Source organism: Dromaius novaehollandiae, chromosome 5 (genome assembly GCF_036370855.1).
Source record: "Dromaius novaehollandiae isolate bDroNov1 chromosome 5, bDroNov1.hap1, whole genome shotgun sequence".
Classification (NCBI taxonomy): domain Eukaryota; kingdom Metazoa; phylum Chordata; class Aves; order Casuariiformes; family Dromaiidae; genus Dromaius; species Dromaius novaehollandiae.
Genome location: NC_088102.1, coordinates 18,363,333 through 18,382,640, shown reverse-complemented (window position 1 = coordinate 18,382,640; position 19,308 = coordinate 18,363,333). Strand labels below are relative to the sequence as shown.

The following is a 19,308-nucleotide window of genomic DNA, read 5'->3' as shown; positions in this document are numbered from 1 at the left end:
TCTGGCACAAATCATTTCTCAATGCTTATACCTTTATGGTCAAAATGGAGCAGTTCATGGGAGAATATAGTAGGATTTCATTTATTCCTTTTAGCCCTTGTGTCAGCATGTAGAATGCCATAAGGTTTAATTGTATGATGTAGTTTTTCAGATTTAAATATAATTAAAGGAAAAAACTGCACCTTTATTGTGTATATTTACCTGCATGACCATAGAAGGTTCTGTTTCATTTCAGCATTTCTAAAAATAAATGATCTTAACACTTGTACAGTAAAAATTACTTTAAAAAATTTGTGCAGTGGAAATAATTTTAGTAAGAATAATTCAAATGCTGCCTTTACCATCCTTTTGAAAATTGCAACTAACTTGAGTGCCATTAAGATGCAATATTTTGGATGGTGTTGCTCAGAAATATCCCTAAACCTTTTGTTAATTTAAAAAAAAAAAGTTGCACTTAAAAATTTCAGAGACGTTCAGTAAAATACATGAGGACAGTCACTTGAACTTTTTTTCCATCATGATTTATGTGAACATAAGGGCATCTGTGCCTGTTACTTAGTTTTCTTTTCCAGGATCATAGCTGATTGCTTTCACTCGCAGAAATGCTCAGTTGCTTAAGGAAGTGAGCTGGTAAACTCTCATTGACTTTAAGAAACTTTGATTCTGGACCAATATAAATTTTAGGAGATATATGTTAAGGATATGATTGCAAGTTTCATCCGTTAATCTTTTGTCATTGTAACAGATGAGAGTATTTTATAATGCATGAAGCAGCTAGTGTGACTGTTTTGGTTTTTTTATACTATCATCAGATAAAAAGGCAAATTACTGTGAGAAGAAAAAGATCCAAGAATACTTGCTTCTAATTAGAGTAGACAGTAAAGAATTTGAGACAGACCAGAAACAGCATTTTCTTGAACAAGAAGCAAAGATGAAAACATGAATATATTCAAAATCTGATGATTAAACAAGTTTCTTTTGTGTTGTAGTGTGGAACAGCAGCAATGGAATGCATGAGGCAATATGTTGGTGAAGTGCTGGATTTCATTGCAGACATGCATACCTTAACCAAATTAAAGGTTAGTTATGGACATATATTTATCTAAAGTGTGTGAGCTAATTTCAACTTAGTATTTTCTGTAATTAACCTCCTTGGAAGAATCCTTTGGAATTTTTTGAGGATGACTGACAGGTTTTTGTTGTTGCTGTTGTTGGTTTTTTTTTAAGGTTAGTACTGTTACAGATTAGTCAATTGTCAGGGACAGGCAAAAAGTAGCTTATGCAGAGTGTTGAAATGGAGACTGATTTGAATATGGGGAGCACAGAATAAAAATGCAGGCTTGCTTTTTATGCAGTGTGGAGGTTGATGATAAGATAATGTCATACCAAAATCATTGTGTGAGAAGTAGTCATGTTAAAAATAACCCAATCCAGCATAAAATTCCTTACCTGTATAACTAATCATACTCTTCTGGGGAAATCCTGCATCTGTTATATACCAAAGCACACATTCTTAATGTTAGACAGAAGTTCAAAGGTTATTAAAATGAAATGATTGACAAATGTCCTTTTTCACATAGATGCTGTTGTTTTCTTCATCATATTACATTCTGCTGAGGTGGGGAAAACTGACTGGTAGCTATCCCTGTAGTCCAAACTGCTTTTTGGTTCTTGTACGTTAGTTTGATGCCAAAGGGCGAGTGTAAGAGGATTGATAGGAAAACATTTCTGTCAACATAAAATGTTTAGGAATAAATTTCATGAGAACACTTAATAATTAGCTGGTCAAAATTTGGAATTTCTATTTGACAAGGAGCCCAGTATCTCTTAAATTTAATACAAAATGAAAATTCTTAATGTGAATGATAAAATTCTTGATTCTTGAATGAAGAAAGATGTTTAGAAAAGAATTAGGCCAAATCGTATTGCTGCAGTATAACAGGAAATACTTTGATCTAGAAAAGGAGCTGTTTCAGTCACAAGCAAAGTACCATCTATTGTTAATAGCTTAAATAAAGAACTAATGTAATTTGACAGACACATTGAAATATTAGCTGAAATAATGCTGTGTAGGGGGCAATAGTATTTAGGTTTTTTAGAATAACCCTGTCCCATTAGGTAGTTTTATCATACCATCTGAACCTGAATATTCAGTAAGCAGTGAGCTGAAGATGAAACTGCAGGGGTTAGAGTCCTCCTTTGTGTAAAGGGAAAACACCTGTCAAATAGTAGAACCATCTAAATACCACTTCTCTCGTCTATGTCAGAGTAAGTTAGAGCTTAGTCTTTTGAGCAACATGCTGGCAGCCTGCACAAGGGTGAATTTCATTCAGCACATAAAATGAAGCCAAAGATGTAAAGAGGCCTTGCTGCTTCAAACTTCCACAGAGCTAGCAGGACAAACTGATGGTGTGGGAGTGCAGCAGAGGGACCATTCCAAATACAGAAGAGAGTCTGTGCTGTCAAAGATGCAGTCAATTCTAAAATCTGGCAACAGGTTTTAGTGTTTGTACATCAGGAGCTTGGTGATGCAAGGGGAAGTTCATCAGTCGAAAGAGAGGTCATTTCATCACTGGGCACGGCCAAGTAACTGCCAAGTTGTGTGTATGTGATCTGAAGTTCAGTTCATAGATAGAAGGAAAAAGCCTGCTTCCAGTTCTAGCTAGCAAGAATCATATTGTCATCACTTACATGCCTGAGCTTTGACATATGTGGTCTTCTAGGGAAGTTCTTTGGCCAAGCTCTTGCATTTGTTTCTAACCCGAAGAGCTGCTGTTGTTCTGTAATGCAGTGTGCATCTGCTAATGAAGGATATTGAAGTCTGTTTTCCCGAGAAATGGGTATGGCGTTTCCCCTGAAGGGCCTCTCTCATATTGTAGCAAGCAGTCCTCTGCTGAAAGTTACTGGCAATGCATTGGAGTGTTTCATGCCATGAGTTCATTTCTTACCTTCTGTTACAGGCAAGACAGAGTAAACAACAACTTGTGGTGGATTTGAATACTGAAGTTTATTTATGAACCAATGAGATTAGAGCTTTTACCCTACTTGATTATCTAGCACACTCACCCCCTTGCTTCACCCCATTCCCCCACCCCCTGCAGTGGGGACTCTCTATTGCAAAGTGATAATGCTTACCACACAGGAAGAAGAATCCCAACTAAACTGAAAATCACATCTCTTGAAACCTGAAGTAACCTTGTTTCACTGCAAAAAATATCTTTTTGTAGTTCATATCCTGATGGCCATTTGCCTTGAATTCCATTGAGTTTAAAAAAAAAAACCCAAACCTCCAATAAGGGAAACAGCCTTTTGTGCTGGAGTAGAAATTTACTTCAAAGCATGAACTAATTAATCATTTTCAGCTGAATTGAATTCCCTTTCCACTCTATCCTTTAAAGTTATCCACCCATTTCTTTTTCACTTCAGAATCGTTTTCAAAATAGGTTGGCACATGAATCATAAATGAGAGACGCATCTGGTTTGCCAGGTCCATAAAAAACCCACAAATTTGACTGAAACCAGGAATCAGGGAAATTTATTTGTAAATACTTGCAGTTGTCCTCTCTCCTGCATAAAATGTTTTTGTAGAAAGCCCTCTGCCATTTGCACTTTTTATCCATGCCCCTTCTCCCTTGAACTGAACTGTAGTCTGATTTTTATAAATGCTCTTACAATGCTTAAGTCTAATCGAATGGTAGTTTCTCCTGCTCTTTATTTATTACATTTTTATACGTGGATATAGCGAGGACACAAACTAAAACTTTATCTGGTTCTCTTTCATGTTTCAAAATTAGACACCAACCTCCCAAAATGTGTAGATTGAGGCATTTAAAACTGAATCAGAGATGAACAGTCCCAAATTTTATGTTGTTTTCATTTAGATGTATAATACAGGAATCTGACAAAGAAGAGATCAGCATTGTAGGAGAGTCCAAATGATCATAACTTTATGTATTGTGAAAAATAAGTTTTGGCTGTCTTTGCAAAATGAAAAGGCAGATTGTATTCATTAAGACTGTTTGTATTTGAAAAATCTTAGACTTCTCACTTTTGCATTCTAGTAGATATCTTAAAAGAAATTAACTCTGTGGTTCCAATATAGTTGGGAAAATACTGCAAACATTTCTAAGTAAAAACTTTTCAAATAGTTGGAATATTAAACAAATTCACAACATCTAGATTCATACTTTTTTGTGTTCATTTAATATAATTACTGACATTGTCTACATTTTATTAATGCAGGTGTTCCTAGGAAGTGAGTCCTAAGATTATCCAGTTGTATAATTTTTTACTACAAGTATTATCAACAGCATCTCAACTGGTTAATTGACAAGAAGAAAACCATATGACTTATATGACCAGTTACAATTCTACAGCAAAACTTTAATCTTGGTTTTCAAATTTTGAGTGATGTTTCATAGCGGACAGAATAAAAATTTAGAAAAATGTTATTAAATGATTTCTTATAATATATGTATTCATATAATATATGTAAAAAAAAAATCCCCCTTTACAAATTCAGTGAACAGGAATAGAGTTAATTACTAAAGCTGTTTACTTGTTTCTAATATCTTGAGTGTCTGAGAATAGCCTCTTTCTGTGAAAGAGATGTTTGTTATTTGCAATCTTGCATACTAGTAACCAGTACATTATAAACAAGGTATAAATGTTAATTCTCAAGTTTCTAGTCTATTGTTTCTTTTGGGTTTATTATCTTTTTTTTCCTTTGGGATAACATTTTAATTGGTAAAAGGTCAGCAAAGTTTTACATCTTCAAAAGCAGTGGAATTTTAGAAATATAATATATCTGCCTGCCTGCCTGTCCTTGTTACCTCTCTCTGTAGCTGGGTGACTAGGTGGTATTCATGCTGATATATATATATTTTTTTTCCTCTTGAAAGAGACTTCAAGTGAGTGATTTTGATAGTATAAGTTGCTGGGGTCTGATACTTGTCTGCTATAAAATATTATAGGTTCACTGATTTCTGACATGTTATAATAATTTAATAATTGATGACCTGGATTTTCTTGTGCAAAACATATGGCTTTCCCTTAAGCAAGCACATGCACTCAGCATGTGTTCTGTTACTCCTTTAACACAAGATAATGCAAAGTTAGCTCAATTACAGATATAGAAATATCTCAAGAACCACCAATGAAACATTCATTAGAGCTGACGAAACAGGATAATAAATTATCTTTCCAGTTATAAATATTTGCAAGTGTCTTGGTAGCCCTTATATTTCCAGGGCTAAAATGCACTTGTAGCATGAATAGTCGTATCTTTGGTGAATGGGTGATAGCTTATTTCTGTACATGTAAATGGAATCTTGCACAGGGAAGGCATTTCCTACACAAAGAGTGCTGCATTATTAAATGGTTACATTCTCTGATCTTCAGTTAAACTGTCTTGATGTAAAACCATTAGTTTGCATTCAGCAGGTGTTGAGTTTGCTGATATAAACAATGCATGTACATTTTGCACAGTTCTCTTGTGTTGGCTCTTGAAAATGTGGTCCTCCATGGAAAAAGCTGCATCATAATGCTGTTACTAATATAGGTACCAGAGAAGTTTTTAATCTATTTCTAATTTTTTTTCCATAGCTTCATAGACACAATTAGAGACTCTGAGGAAGGGATTGAAGGGAAATAGACTACACTGATGCTTGGAAGAAGTTAGACCTAATGACATAGTCTTTGGGTAGGGAATCAGATCTTTGCTTTGCAGAGTCACATGAAGACGTGTTCTCAGCCACTGCATGAAGACACATTTGGTGGGCATCTGAAAGTTGGTTTAGCTCAGATCGCTGCTATGGAAATTACACGAGGAAACCACAGAGACAACAAAGCTGTGATACGATATTTGCCTTGGCTATACCATCCGCCTTCTGCTATGCAACAAGGGTAAGAACGCATTTCCACCAAAAGGAATACTAGAATGAGTTGAAAATCTTCAGGAAATTCTGTATTTATTGCCACATTCCTTAGATAGAACCTACACTTGGCAGTGATGGCAGTGGGACATTGAAGCAGCTGGTTGGTAGCTCCCAGTTTCCTGAGGAGTTCATCAGTGCCACATTTAAGTGGAGGCTAAAGGGACTTGGGAGGTAACTCTGTTGACTTGAATTATTCTGGAAAGGAACTGATTATAGATCAGTAGATCTACAATGGAAATGAACTTTATTGTAGATACAGGCAGTGAAAGCAATGCAGGTACTCAGTCAGAGCTAGAATTATAAAGAATATAGTGGGAATGACAGAGTAAAGTAGGAAATGCCCAATGAAATTACTAAGTGTAAATAAGAACTTTTAAGTGTGTGATCATAATAATACTGACTTTGCCTGGTCAAAGTCAGATGAGAGGAATCATGCTCTTGAAGACATGCTTTTACTCCTTTTCACTGCGAAAAATCCTAACCTGAAGTGTTTTATGTTGAAACAGAAGGACAAGATACTGTCCCTTCTCTTACAAAGTTAGCAAACAGAGAGATATTTTGAGTATAGAGCATTGGTCTGTTTCAGTTAATCTGTATTCCTGTCCCAACTTTGTCCCAGACTTCTGGCCCCAGTAGTGGTTTCTTGATCTGAAATCAATTTTTTTTTTCTATGCCTATGAATTCAAATGAGGAAGTAGTCTGAATTTGGTAACAGCAAGGGAATAGGCAAGATGACGCCAGAGAAGTATTATTCCTTTTCAGATTAAATAAGCAAATTGATTTGAAATTAAACATTGCACTAGATGGTGGATTAATACTTAAGTGTCCCAAAAAAGAATAGTCCCTGCCCTCAAAAGCATGCAGTCCAAATGTTCAAAGAGAGGCTAAAGAAAAGAGAAATTAACTCCATTTTACTGATGGAGAAGTGGAACACTGAGCAAAAATAACAGAAGGAGCCTGCCCCAGAGCTAACAGTGGAATGAGAAGTTTCATGACAAGGCTTGTCAGCTGTGTGCTATCCAGAGGAGCTATGAGGAGCAACTCCACTTGGATAACCCTTTCTATCTGATGATTTCTCTGAAAAAAAAAAAAAAAGAAAAAAAAAAGAAAAGAAAAGAAAAATGGATGTGGAAACCTGTGAGCCTGTGAATGATTTGGCCATGGATAGAGGCTATTTCTTAGGCACACTAAATATGTTCTTTTGGACTTGTTAGTGGCACGTCAGGTCCCCGAAATTCTGTGTAGTTCTAAATGTAGTTATCGTTTTCCCACTAGCTGTATCACTCATTCATGCCTCCAGCATACTGAGACGCCATCTGCAAAGTGTGTTTAAAGATATTCTCATTTTTGTGGAAAAATAGAAAACTTAACAGCATTGTAAAACACATTCTTTCTCGACAGGCCCAAAGAGTTCATAGAATGTGTCTCTCATATTCGTTTGCTGTCGTGGCTACTCCTGGGGTCTTTGACACACAATGTTGTCTGTCCAAATTCTCCATCATCTTGCATGCCTATTCCACTGGATGCAGGCTCGCAAATTGCAGACCACCTTATTGTTATTCTGATTGGGTTTCCAGAGCAATCAAAGGTAAGGGATTCCATCTTTTAAGAGGAGATGTGATATATATTGACCTTATTATTGCAAGCGCTTATCTCTAGCTTGTATTTTATTTGGTTGTGAAATTTTGAACTTTTCTAAATCTTACCAAAGCAATCTCATGCAAGCTAATGTCCTTTTTAAAATTAATTATACTTCCAGCACAGTAGCCCCCAAAATGTGTTTCTGAAGTAATCCAGTAATATGGTTTTGAGAGGTTAAGAAATGTCTGTCTTTTTATATTTAAGAGATCCCACTGGATTAAAACAGGCCAATATTGGAATATTTATTTCTTCATGAGAAAAAAGGAGGGATAGAACCTTGTAAAAACCAGAGATTTGGGAAGAAGAAATCTCTGCAGTCTTTCTTGCATAGCTGCATTTTCATGCATATAAAACTGGTGATAAAAGCAAAACAAATAATTTTAAGAGGTTTAAGTACTTCAGAGTATCTCAGCACAGAAGTGAAGAATGAAACGCTGAATTCCAAAATGAAGCTTTAGCAATGACTATTCCTGTAGCAAATCTATCTATAACTATCTCTAGATAGTTATTTCATTCTCTTCTATTTGTATAGTAGTACTGGATAACTTATAAATAATGTTGTGATCAAAAGTTAACATAAACAATGATAGTTGAAGCACTTTCTTTCCTTGTCCAAAGCACTTTCAGAAAAAAAAAAAAATTTATTGCAAATTATAAGCCATTTGTGACAGTAGCGCAACACAGATATAGCAGCACTCTGATGCTAACCAGGGTTTTATTAAATATGGAAGCGGAATGATCACATATTTGTCCAGTACTTAGAATCCCCCCCTTCACTCTCCTCTCCCAGCCAAGACTGGTGCTTCCCATTCTTTCCTTCTGGGCCTTTTTTTCTTTTTCAAATACCTCTTTCTAGTTACCAAGCAACCATTGCAATGTTTGGTGCAGTCACACTGCCACAGAGTATGAATCACTGTTGCACTTTTAAATTGAGAAAACATCTCTGACCTGAAATAAGGTAATGGCTAAAAAATAAATACTTCCTATTAGGTGATCAGACTCTCACCTGTACAGGTGCATGGGGTTATTCCTCCCAAGGGGCAGGACTTTGTTGTACTTTAGGAAGTTCCTCTCTGGACATTTCTCCAGCCTGTCCCTCTGAATGCAGCACATCATTTGGTGTATCAGCCACTCCTCCCAGCTTTGTATCATCTGCACACTTGCTGAGTGTGCATTTGGTGCCATCATCCAGGTCATTGATGAAGATGTTAAGTGGTATTGACCCCAGTATCGACTCCTGGGGTACACGATGAGTGACTGGCCTCCAGCTGAACTTCGTGCTGCTGATCACAACCCTCTGAGCCCAGCAGTTCAGCCAGTTTCCAGTCCAGCTCACTGCCTACTTATCTAGTTTGTACTTCATCAGTTTGTCTGAGGATCTTATGGGAGATTAAACTTTAATAAAGTTTTAAACCGTGTTTGAAATGGAGCCATACATGACAGACCTCCTGGCCTTCTACAGACTGCAGTGGGAGTTTTCCATCAAGGAAGTGTCAGGACTCCTCCCTCAGTAGAACTTGTTCTGCAAAACTAACCTTTTCTTTAAAAGGACTGACCTTAATGTGATTGCATAGGACTGTGGGTTTCCAAGTGCAGTTTTTGGTCTGTAAATATAAAAACAGGTTCTGAGCATGGAAAAGATGTTACTGGATATGTCTGACTTACTATTTCCTAATGGAAGGGAAACATTTTGGAAAATGAGGGGCAGGATTGTACTGTGGGGCGCATTACAGAGGAGTTCTTTGATCGAAGTCTGTCTTAACAGAAGAGTGCACTGTACCCCAATACACTTATTTCAGTGAAACATTTTCTTCTGTTTGCTATTTCTACAGACATCTGTTCTGCACATGTGTTCCCTCTTCCATGCATTTATATTTGCCCAGCTCTGGACAGTGTATTGTGAACAAACAGCAGTAGCTCCAACAGTCCAGAATCAGAACGAATTTAGTTTTACAGCAATCCTTACAGCACTGGAGTTCTGGAGCCGAGTGACACCTAGCATTCTACAATTAATGGCACATAACAAAGTGGTGAGTCAGATGCTATGTACAGAATTAGTATGGACTAAAACAAAGCTAAGCCCTCCGATTCTAATGTTTAAATGGAATCCACTATGAATAACTTTATAGAGCAACTTTGATGCTTTTGAGAAATTAAAGGGAAAGCTAATTAGTAGTGGTTCAACCTTGCAGTGGCCTGAAACAGGATCTAGCCAGGATCTGGCCTGAAATGAGATCTTGGTGTTGAAGACCTAGAGTCACTGCTTGTTGGGTTAGGGACTCCCTGCTTCAGGTCTCATTTTAAATATATTTCTATTCTTCAGAACAATCTTCTTGTTTCTCTTACTCTGCCTACAGGAGCAACTAAATGTTTTAAGATAAATCTGTGAATAGTGATCTGAATATTTTTTAACACAGGATGTATTCCTGTTCAGTAAAAAACACACAAAACTGACTGTTGACCACTCATAACCCATTGGATACCCATCAAAAATGAGCCATGTAAATCTTTCTGGAAACGTTTTTGAGTAGTGAATGATTTGAAGGAGGTATGTTTAGAGATAAGATTTGAAAGGCAAATGTTCAGTCTGTCCAGAAAATGTCCAGGCTAATTTTGGAAATAAACTTTTGAGTATTTATTTTTCAACTGCTCAGTGTTGCTGGAGCAGCTCTGTACAACAAGGACCATAAGTGTGCCAGAACCCTTCACATCGGTGCTACCTTTTCTTCCCATTGACTAATGAGTCTCTCTGCTTGAAGCCTTAGGGTTGAGAACTTGTTTCTCATGGGCAAGTTGTGCTGTGTTTTCTGCTTCCCAGAAGGCCATGACAAGCCTGTTACCACTACTGGACATTAATGAATGTTTGGCTTTAACTGAGATGATAGCTAGTAGCTTTGACTCTGAAGAATCTGATACTGGCTTCAAATGAGAAAGACTGCTTAATGTGGCCCAGTCCTCTAAGTCAGGATTTTTGTTCTCTGTTTCTTCTTGCTTTTTGCAGTTTTAAATGGAGACCCAATCTCTGCATGGTAATTATTTTATGTAATTCCCCTTTACCTGTGTGAAACATCTTCTGCCCCACACAGGTATGGGCAGTTGCCCTTTCAAAAATAATTGCATGAGCTGCAGCTGGGATGTTTTTGAACCAGTTGCTATCTCTTCATGTCTTCTATGTATCAGGCAAGGACTTCAGCTATCTAAAGCTGTCTTTAAATAAGTTTTTAGCCTTTGACACCTAGTGAGTTCTCTGTGGTTCACCAGCCACTATTGAGCACAGTGGTTTATGAAGCTCCTACTAAGTGAAGAAGAATTATGTACAACTCTTCTAACCATCCAGTTGTTCAGTCAGACACAGGGAAATGTCAAGCCTCAGGATGAGAATATGACCTGGAAGTCCCAAGTTCTAATCCGTATTCTAAAAGTGTCTCATTATGTGGCTTCAGTACAAATTATTAAACTCTCTCTGCCTCAGCTGCTGCTCTGTGAAATGCAGATAGTAATACTTACCCATTTCACAGGGGTGTTGTGAAGTTTAATTAGTTAGTGTTTGTAAAGCACTTTGAAGATGAAAAGTGCTACATAAGAGCTAAGTTTATTATTATCAAGGGGAATTTACACATAGTTTAGACCAGCACTGTAAAGAGTCATTGCTGGCTCAGGGCATATGTCCTGTTGCACCTGTACATTTACATAATATAAAATATAAAATGCTGTCTGCTACCAAGTAACTGGTATTTGCATCTGTCATAATTCATGGTACAAAATTGAAGAAGTATATATTCATGGTCTTGCTGCCAGTTCAAATAATAAATTGCCTTTTGGCAGGGAGAAAAAAAGATGATTTTTGTGACTATGTTAATTTTCAAAGGATTCAGTAAATAAAAATATCATTTTCTGACACATTGATTGATGAGAAGTACCCAGCAAAGGCATGTAAAAGGATTTATGATGTCTGCAAAGAAGGGAGCTGAAGACAAATTGTTTTGATGTGTCCTAGGAATTAAAATCCATCAAGCACTGTGAATTGTTTAACAGATAGGTATTGCTGCATCAGAGGAAAACTAAATAAAGAAAAATGTCCATTATATGTTCATGTAATATTTAACCTTATATGTCAGTGGTTAATAAATACACATCTAAGGCTCCAGTAAAACTGCCAAGCAACTGCAGGAAGATTCCTTTTAGGGACTATTGGCTTACATCACAACACTGTTATGCTGGCCATTTATTTGTTTTTCTTTTTTTCTTTTTTTCCAGATGGTAGAAATGGTGTGTCTGCATGTGATTAGTTTAATGGAGGCCTTACAGGAATGCAATTCTACTATCTTTGTTAAGGTAGGCATTCTGCATATCATGAATATTTAGTTAAGGATGTTGCCTATATATTGCAATTTCTGGAGATATTCCCCTATCCCTATCCCCCACTAAAAAAGGAAAGTAGAAGAAGCTGAAGTTCAAGGCTAGTGCAGAAATAAAACCTAGGAGAGCATAACAAAAAAAATGTCCAGTAAAAGGTGAGACCAGATGATAATCTGAGATCTAAACTCTCCTTAGTTTTTTTAAATGAACTTATGAGCTACTTCCTCTTCCCATTCTTGCAGTGGTCCTGTTCCTCTAATAGACTGAACTGGTGTCAATGACTTTGCAAGAACCTGTGTGTTCTGAATTTTTATTCATTCTGGTAATTCTTAGTTATCACAGATTCTTGGCAGATCGCTTATTGTCAGATTTTTTTAGGCTGGTAACAAAACTATGCCCCAGTGATTTTCTTATTATTTGCTTACATGTCTGTTTCTTAGTCAAATATTATTTGACAGTAAATCTTCCTCTAGGATGCGTAACAGGCTATTCTTTGGTAGAAAATCAAATCCTGCATGCTTTGTTCATGTGAAAATCCTTTGGAAATCAGTAGTCACTCTCCTGTGGATCACCACAGCACTCTCTGCACTAACCGGATCAGAACAAAACAGATTTATGAAGGGCTGCAGTAGCCAGACAAGCATAAATCAATTTCAGTAGTCTTTCGTAGATTTTTTTCCCACTGCATTATTCTGAAGGTAGTTTTCAAATAAAATAATAACAAACCCACTACATTATTCTGAAGGTAGTTTTCAAATAAAATAATAACAAACCAAGTAGTTATATGCATTCTGGATCTAGCTGAAATATGTGTGTATATATATATATATTTTTTTCCCTGTTCCCATAAAGGAAAGTTTTGACTGTTGTTTTACTCCAGTCTTACATGATTGAGCATTAAGTGAAAATACAATAGCTAAAATTGAAAGTCATCTTGTAAACTGGCATGAAAGTATTCAGATTCATTGTGAAAACACAGATTTATAGTCAGTAGTGACTGGATGCAGTATAGAAACTCCATCAGTCTGGGGTGTTAAAGTGATTGTGGCTATTCCTGGAGGAGATATGGGCTGGCAAGGTTTTCAGAAGGTTAATTAGTTCAGCTTCTCTTTCAGGTAGTCCAGAATGTCCAAGTTTTGACAAAGATGAAGAATGGCTTTGAAGCTGTAAGAAAAGAGATCTGTAGCCTCAAATTCCTGTCACAATTCAAATGAACATATCCAAGGGTTATATTTCAGAGTATATATCAATAATATGTTAAATCAGGTTAAAGGGATGTTGTTATTATTGCAAAATCAAGCTCATAAACCCACGAAAGCCAGAGATAAGTTGCATAGATTTCTTTCATTTTTAACAGATGGGATATGGAAGAGCAGAATCTGGATGACCAGATCCCGTTTACTTAGCCCTAAAGTGGAATCCTGCCTGGAAAATATAAATTCGTAATGGTATTATAGGATTTGTAGTCCTAGATTACTATCTTTTCCAAAACTAATTAATTGTGAAAATATTTGTTCTATCTGCATAGAATCTGAAAAGTAAGTGCCATGATTTGGGGAAGGATTCACTGTATATTTCAAGTCCTTCAATGACGCAGAACTGCAAAGTTTATTCACACAGCAACCAGTAAATGAGTGGCATTTCTATAATTTAAAACAAGGTCAGCTTTGAGACTGTCTTTTCTTCAGTGGCTATAGAGAAGATAGAGAAGATCTATATAGAGAAGATCTAAACTTTATCACTCCTAATCTAGTTCAGAAGTCTGCAAGGATGACAGTTCTTTGGATATTAGTTGACTGGGTGGTTTTTTTGGTAGCTTGCTTGTTTCAGACAACTTAGTCTTTTATTAGCTTGCATTCCATAATGAAACAAGTTTATTTTATGCTTCAAAGCATTTTTTTTCTTTTAGTTTAGATATAAGCCTTTCAAGCAAGGGTCATTGTGGAAATGAACACAGTGTAGTGAAGGAGAGATACATATTTTTTTTAAAACAGAAGTTCTTAACGTCCTTTCTGAGATCTTTCAGCTAAACTGATAATTCCCAGTGACTTCCTCTTGGAATTGAGCACAGCAGTCAATATTAAATCCTGAGTGTTTATCATTCACATAATTATATTTACTGCAATAAATTTTATTCTACCTAAAGAATCAGGTGCTGCAAAAACTTCACTTGTAAATGAAGTTATTGTATAATAATACATGATTCAACACACGTTTGTATTTTTAATACATCACAATAAGGAGGCATCACATGTTGCCAGGTGGTTTATGGAATAGCTGTCTTAGGCAGCTATTTCCTGTATAACTTTCTCAAGTGACAAGAGAGGGAAAATCTGTTCTAAAATTGGAGAGAGAAAGGAGAAGGCATGCGAACAATTCAGCTCTCCTTCACTAAAATATGTACTTTCTTTTTTCACTGTGGCAGGGAAAATCACTCTCACATCTCCCCATTGTGTTGGTGCAATGAGCGTATGTCCTTTTGGTACTGTGTTAGCCTTAGCTACTAAATTAAACTCATGCTGAGTTTAGCATCGAGACATGTCTGTGATTGCTCTCTATAATCTTGGAGCCATTCCCTGTTTTCTCAGAGGACAATTTTTGGAACTGACTTTAGACCATCTTTACCCATTTGTTGAGGAAAACGGTTTCTTTCCTGGAAAACATTTAAACTATTCTGTATTTATTTTTCTTTCTAGATTGGAATGAGATTTATGCAAACTTACACAGATGCACACTTATCTACATATATATTCATTATATTTTTCTCTAAGGGGAATCATTATATTTTCTCTGAGGGGAAGCATTCTGCTTTAGGAGGACTGAAATGGAACGATTGAGCTTTGTTCCCAGGAGAGTCATCAGTGCTGGGGACCAGCTGCTTGCTGAGCACAGCTCTCTGGCTGCCCATCAGACATATGCCTGAGGAATTTAGGAGCCCAGAGGAGTGAATGGAGCAGCTCAGCAAACCACAGGGTCATTTCTAGACACCCAGGGATATTAGGCAACTCTAGCAGCTGCCAGGTGGCTTCTAGAGACCTTGGCAAGCAGCAGAGTTGAGGAGCCAGAAAAGCACAGTGACCAATCTGTTCTCCAGCCTGGTTTCTGTCCAAACTTGCACTGGAATCCACATGTTACAGGTGACAATGTCAACCCCCCAAAATGGGTACTCTCTGACAACAGTCTGTTCTTCCAGCTGTTCTTTCTAACTAGCTTTATATATTCTTCCTTTGGTGAAGAAAAGGCTCGCTGGGGACTAGATAATAAAACTCAAGTGCTTCAGTAAAATTTCTTCTTGTCTCAGTTATCTAACTGACAGCTGTAGGAGTGGAGGGTTTGCTTTCTTAAGCCTGCAGCTGAATGTTTGGTTTCCCTAATTCTGTCCAGACCCTGGAAGAAAGAAATGGTGCTGGATAACAGTGATCTTATCTAACCTTAAACCTCTACAGCATAGATATCAATATGAGCTAGTTTTTCTTAGCACCCTTAATAGTCAGTGGAGATAAACAGGTATTTTTAGGCCATGATTCATCTTCATCTATTTTAGCTACCTGATTTGGTGAACTTGGTGAGATGAACTGGTTGTGAGAAGTGCCTATTTCTCTCAGCTGACTGGAAAAGATGTACAGTCAGTTGATTCAAATGCAGAGGGCTACCTCGGGCTCCATAGGAACTTCATGAACTCTGGATGAAATTTTCAGCGACGTTTTTTGATGAGTGTGAGGCTGTGAGGTGTGGAGCATGGCTTCTCAGTATGCTTTTCTTTCCTGACCTCTCCAAAAAACCACACAGGGACTTGGAGCCACTGGACCTTATTAAGTACTTCGTTAGTGTGAGAACACAGGGAAGGATGTACAGAACTCACGTGTCTACTGCATCTGGCTGCATTCCAGCTGTTTTGGTATTCATCTGTCTGTAAATGCTGAGGCTTGAATATGGTTCTTTATTTGGTAGACTAAGTAATCAGTCCTGACAGAGCTGCATATGATTCTCCAGCAAAACAGCACGGAAATTGAAGCAATTAGCATTTCTTGCAAAGGGAAACGGCACTTTATCTAATGTTGTCAATAGTGATTAGGTTCAACTTGCAGCTCCCAGTAACATAATTGGTAAATTGCAAATTTTGATGCCATTTGGAGGAACATTTTAGAACAATAACCTCAGTGGTTAAATTAATATTGGAGAACATGAATACTTTTGCTAGAAATGCCTCTCTGCCTTCCATAAACTTATGTTAGACTTACTCAGCGATAAAAGTTCTCTGAAGAGCTGGAGACAGAAATAAATATCAACTGTGAGTGATGGATTCCCAGACCTCCTTGCTTTGTCACTCTGGATAGGAGTTAGGGGGAGAATTTCTTATCTCTGTTCCCAGGCCTACACATCACGTTCCACAGTAAAGCAGTGACATGACTACTGGCTTATAAAATGGTGGTTACTACTTAAATATCTGGCCTGTTATTAGGAAATTCTGCTGCATGTTTTTTTCCTGCCGTCGATGTGCACCTTGCAGTGCAGAGTGTGTACTGCATTCATTCCAATGCTTGATCAACTGCACATACAGAAACACCTTCAAAAGGAAAATAATTGGTTTTCTTTAATGAGTTTTCTATTTTGAACTCTTTTCATTGCCTTAAACAGGATATTAGTAATATCAGTAATTGGTACAAACAAGGGAAGATGTCTTTCTTACCTCTGAAAGTCACCTGCCCCCAAGCATGTGCATCATTTTAAAATAAACACATTTCCAGATTTGTTGCTGAGTGCTTTTTGTGTCCATTCTGAGGGCTAAATGTTTTAGATAAACTCTTCTCTGACTCACAGTAACTAGAACATTTTTACAGGCACTTGTGTAATAACAAAATGTTTCTCTCTCTTCGTACAGCTCATACCAATGTGGTTGCCAATGATACAGTCGAATCTAAAGGTAGGTTGTTTCTTGCACTTTTATTGCTAGTGTTGTGTATTTCCATAAATTTACTCTGGAAATAAGACTACGTCACTAGACTTGGTCTCCCAACTCTCTGAAAACACATCAGAGCCCAGCTGTCTCTGTGAGGATGAGTGAGGTGTACCAGTGTGGTTTGCCATTCAAGAGAATTTTGGTGATGGGAATAAAGGTGTTGCAGATAAACCTAGTCACTTGCAAGCTGCAGTGCAGAACATGGAAGAAAAAAATGTGATACTGGGGCAGTGGAGGAACTCTCCATGGCCAACAACCAGTTTTTGATGAAGATAAGTACATTTCACTGTCTTGTATTAATATGTGTATTGCATAAAGAGAGAAACTGAATGTCTGAAATTGTTTCAACAGCATTTATCTGCTGGACTCCAACTACGTCTCCAAGCCATTCAGAGTAATGTCAATCATCACAGCCTAAGGATGTTACAGGGGTCAGGACAGATGAACAACAGCTCATCCGTGCTCCGCAAATGGCTACAGTGTACCCAGTTTAAAATGGCTCAAGTAGAAATTCAGTCATCAGAAGCTGCATCTCAGTTTTATCCTTTATGATTCATGTAAATTGTTCCAAATGTTTATTTTCAGTGTAGCAATAACAGGGTTAAAGCTGTAAAACAGAAGCCCACTTTTGTATAAATCGGTATACAGAGTATATACTGTATTTATTCTTTTTAGCCTAGGACAAATTGTGCAAAAGCTTATAATGGGTGAAGCTAAGAGCCTGATCCTAAATTACATTTATTCCTTTTTGCTCAAATGAGCAGGATCAACAGGTCCTCAAGTCTGCATTCATGCCTAAGTATTTGCAGGACTGGACTCAAATCTTACACATTGTAGATATTGCTCTGATCATTGAAATATCTGATTCTTAAATGTTTATTTACATTATTTTTGAAACTAAGACAAAAATCACTTTTCTTTAACTTCTATTTTTTTTAAAAACTAGAATTGTGGGTATTCACAAACATATGGAAGTGCTACATTGATATTTTTTGATGCTAAAAAAAGAAAATAGGGTTTTTAGGAACCTTTCTAGTGTGTGTGTGTATATGTGTGTGTGTGTGTGTGTGTGTGTATTTAAGATTCACAGCTGGCAATGCAATAAAACCTGTCACTATAAAACAGTCATGTTCTAATGAGGCTTTTTGTCATCATCTGGGAAAACAGCAGCTTGTAAGGAGAGTTATTATAAAGTGCACTTAGAAATTAGGTTGTTAAACTGTGCCAATTCATTTGTCTTTTTTCAGTATTGTTTTCTAAAACTGCCAAGTCTGATTTATTTTTTGAAATACTGTTTTTACTTCATTGATTCTGTGCTGCTTTTCTCTGTAGGTTTCATAGAAGTCGCTTTAATTTTGTGAATACTGTATTGTATTCTTCTGTCAATACTTGTATACAGTGCAATTAAAAATGGATAAGCCAGACCTATTCTTACTGATGTGTACAGAATTTGTACTGCAGCCTTCAGTAGGAGCAGGATTGGACCTTAATTTTTGCATAATGGTATGAACAAATTATAGCATTGCCATAATATTGTATTGAATGTGATGTTTAATAACAAATGGATTTTAATATCATTAAGAGACTCAGCTGAAGCCCATTGGAATCTAAGGAGACTCAACTGATTCAGTGGGTTTTGCATCAAATCTTAAGAGCACCAAGATTTACCACCTCTTGTAATTAATATTTAAATCTGTGCAATCACAGTTGTATTTCCTGTATTTATTACTGTAATGCACTGATTGAAATAACAAATATACATTTAAGCTGTATATTAGAGTGCTATTAAATTCATAGTCTTTATTACTACTTGCAGAATTAATGTTTTTCCTCCCTATTTGTGTAGAAGTGAGAAGGCATACCTGTAAAGAATTGCTTGAGTATATATTTCACTAGTTGTGGAGGGCCAATCTTTCCTCAGTGTGTTTACCAAAGAAAAAGTGGAAATGTTTGGAAATATGTCATTAAAGTACCATTATGCTTAAAAAAAAAAAAAAAAAAAAAAAAAAAAAACTAAAGTGTGTACCAGTTTACTAGAAATATCCCCTATGTGTGTTTTCAGTACTTCATTAGATGCTTTTCAGATAAGAATGATAAAGGGAAAATTTTTTTCCCCTTTTTTCAATTTTCCCTTTTTTCCTGATAATTTTACTGAACCAGTGCAGTAAATAGACACTGATTTGGATTTCCTTCCTTCACAGATTCGGACATTCATAGAATCTAAGCTCAAAATGGACCATTCTATCCAAAAGAAAATCTAAGAGATACATTATGAGCTATTTAATTGAAACTAGTTTTGCTTGTGTTGAGGTGAGTGAGTTGCATCTAAGCAGAATGAGTTTGAGCGTCTACAAAACCTGTCAGTCTTGATCTGAATATTATTAAGCGATCCACCACAAGGTAGTTTCTTGG

The 19,308-nt window shown here is 36.7% G+C and overlaps 1 protein-coding gene across 6 annotated transcripts in view; it reads left to right on the top strand.

Annotated features, from left to right (window-relative positions):
• Positions 1-18,705, top strand: part of UNC79 (unc-79 homolog, NALCN channel complex subunit) — a 111,206-nt gene extending 92,501 nt beyond the window's left edge. For all 6 annotated transcript variants that reach the window (XM_064512149.1, XM_064512150.1, XM_064512148.1 and 3 more), the window contains 7 exons: positions 990-1,079; positions 5,729-5,904; positions 7,338-7,524; positions 9,410-9,607; positions 11,835-11,912; positions 16,819-16,860; positions 17,248-18,705. In XM_064512149.1, coding sequence (XP_064368219.1) covers positions 990-1,079; positions 5,729-5,904; positions 7,338-7,524; positions 9,410-9,607; positions 11,835-11,912; positions 16,819-16,860; positions 17,248-17,448 — 972 coding nt within the window. In that variant the 3' untranslated portion in view covers positions 17,449-18,705. The remainder of the gene's footprint in view (positions 1-989; positions 1,080-5,728; positions 5,905-7,337; positions 7,525-9,409; positions 9,608-11,834; positions 11,913-16,818; positions 16,861-17,247) is intronic.
• Positions 18,706-19,308: the final 603 nt, after the last annotated feature.